This window comes from Populus euphratica, unplaced genomic scaffold (genome assembly GCF_000495115.2).
Source record: "Populus euphratica unplaced genomic scaffold, PopEup_1.0 scaffold16.1, whole genome shotgun sequence".
Classification (NCBI taxonomy): Eukaryota; Viridiplantae; Streptophyta; class Magnoliopsida; order Malpighiales; family Salicaceae; genus Populus; species Populus euphratica.
This window is the reverse complement of record NW_011499882.1, coordinates 777,916-779,015: the sequence shown is the minus strand read 5'-3', so window position 1 is coordinate 779,015 and position 1,100 is coordinate 777,916. Positions and strand designations below refer to the sequence as shown.

Here is a 1,100-nt window from a genome sequence, read left to right as displayed (position 1 = left end):
CCCACCCCCCCAACCCAACCTGTCAGTCTTGAATCTGGCTGGACACTTGTCACTGTAGAGGCGTCATGAATAACAAAGGACACACAAAAACGTGTCGAGATAGCATTGGAAATTAAGTAGTACTTGAAAACCCCAATTTAAAAGATTAAAAAAAGAAAAAAGAGAGAAAGAAATCCGATCTCCCTTCCTTGGGGATCCAAGGAACTGAGGAAGTCTGCGTGTTAACCAAATCTCCCTCCCTCTTTCACTATATCATTTGCGCTAAAGTTTGGTGAAAGAATCTTGAAGCAAACAACAGAAGAAAGCAGGAGAGGAAGATAGGAATATAAATAAACGAAAAAGTGGGGAGAAAGATAAGCTTACTCAATGCTACTAAACTCAAAAAGCTTGCCATGGCTAGAAAAGATGATAAGAGCAACCTCAGCATCGCAAAGAAGCGAGAGTTCATAAGCTTTTTTGAGCAAACCATTTCTTCTCTTGGAGAAAGTTACCTGACGACTGATCTTGTTCTCTATCCTCTCCAAAACCACCTTTCCTCTCCCCATTCTTTGGCCCTCTTGTGGAAGAAAACATAAGAACAACAAACAAATTTAAGAAACAATGAATTATTCTCTCCCTTTATTATCTTTAACATTTATCTATTATTTATCTGACCTCTAATTACATCACTGTCAAGCTAGCCCTTCAAAAAGTTCGCACAATTAGTACGTGCTGGGGTTAAAACTTACATGGGAGTGAAACACAAACGTTATGTTAATGGGTTGTTTTCGCTATAAGAGGAGAAACTGAAAAATAAGGCTGAGTGTTTTACCACTCTTAATTTGTAACAAAATAGGATGGTGATGACTGAATTTTCTTTTCTTTCTCTTTTTGCCCAATAGCTTCTTACAGTTTCCTTCAGTTTGTCAGGTTCATGTATGTTTATCCGTGCACAATATACATAAAAATAGGTGCAGACATATATATGAGTGGAGATAAGAGGATAAACAAAAATGAGTGAAGTTTAGGGGTATTTTCCCAACATGTGATAGGAGAGAAAATCTTTAGTTTAGCCATTTTTTGGTGAAGAAATTCATGTGTCAATGGTTTTTTTCCTTGAA

The 1,100-nt window shown here is 37.2% G+C and overlaps 1 protein-coding gene across 2 annotated transcripts in view; it reads right to left on the bottom strand.

The window, feature by feature from the left end:
• LOC105129597 (truncated transcription factor CAULIFLOWER A-like) overlaps positions 1–888 on the bottom strand; it is a 9,246-nt gene extending 8,358 nt beyond the window's left edge. The window contains exons 1-2 of one of the 2 annotated variants that reach the window (XM_011031719.1): positions 812–888; positions 364–556 (exon numbers count right to left, since the gene is read on the bottom strand). In XM_011031719.1, the coding sequence (XP_011030021.1) occupies positions 364–545 (182 nt within the window). In that variant the 5' untranslated portion in view covers positions 546–556; positions 812–888. Of the gene's footprint in view, positions 1–363; positions 787–811 lie in introns of those variants that run through there. The other variant, XM_011031718.1, reaches the window with a different exon arrangement.
• Positions 889–1,100: the final 212 nt, after the last annotated feature.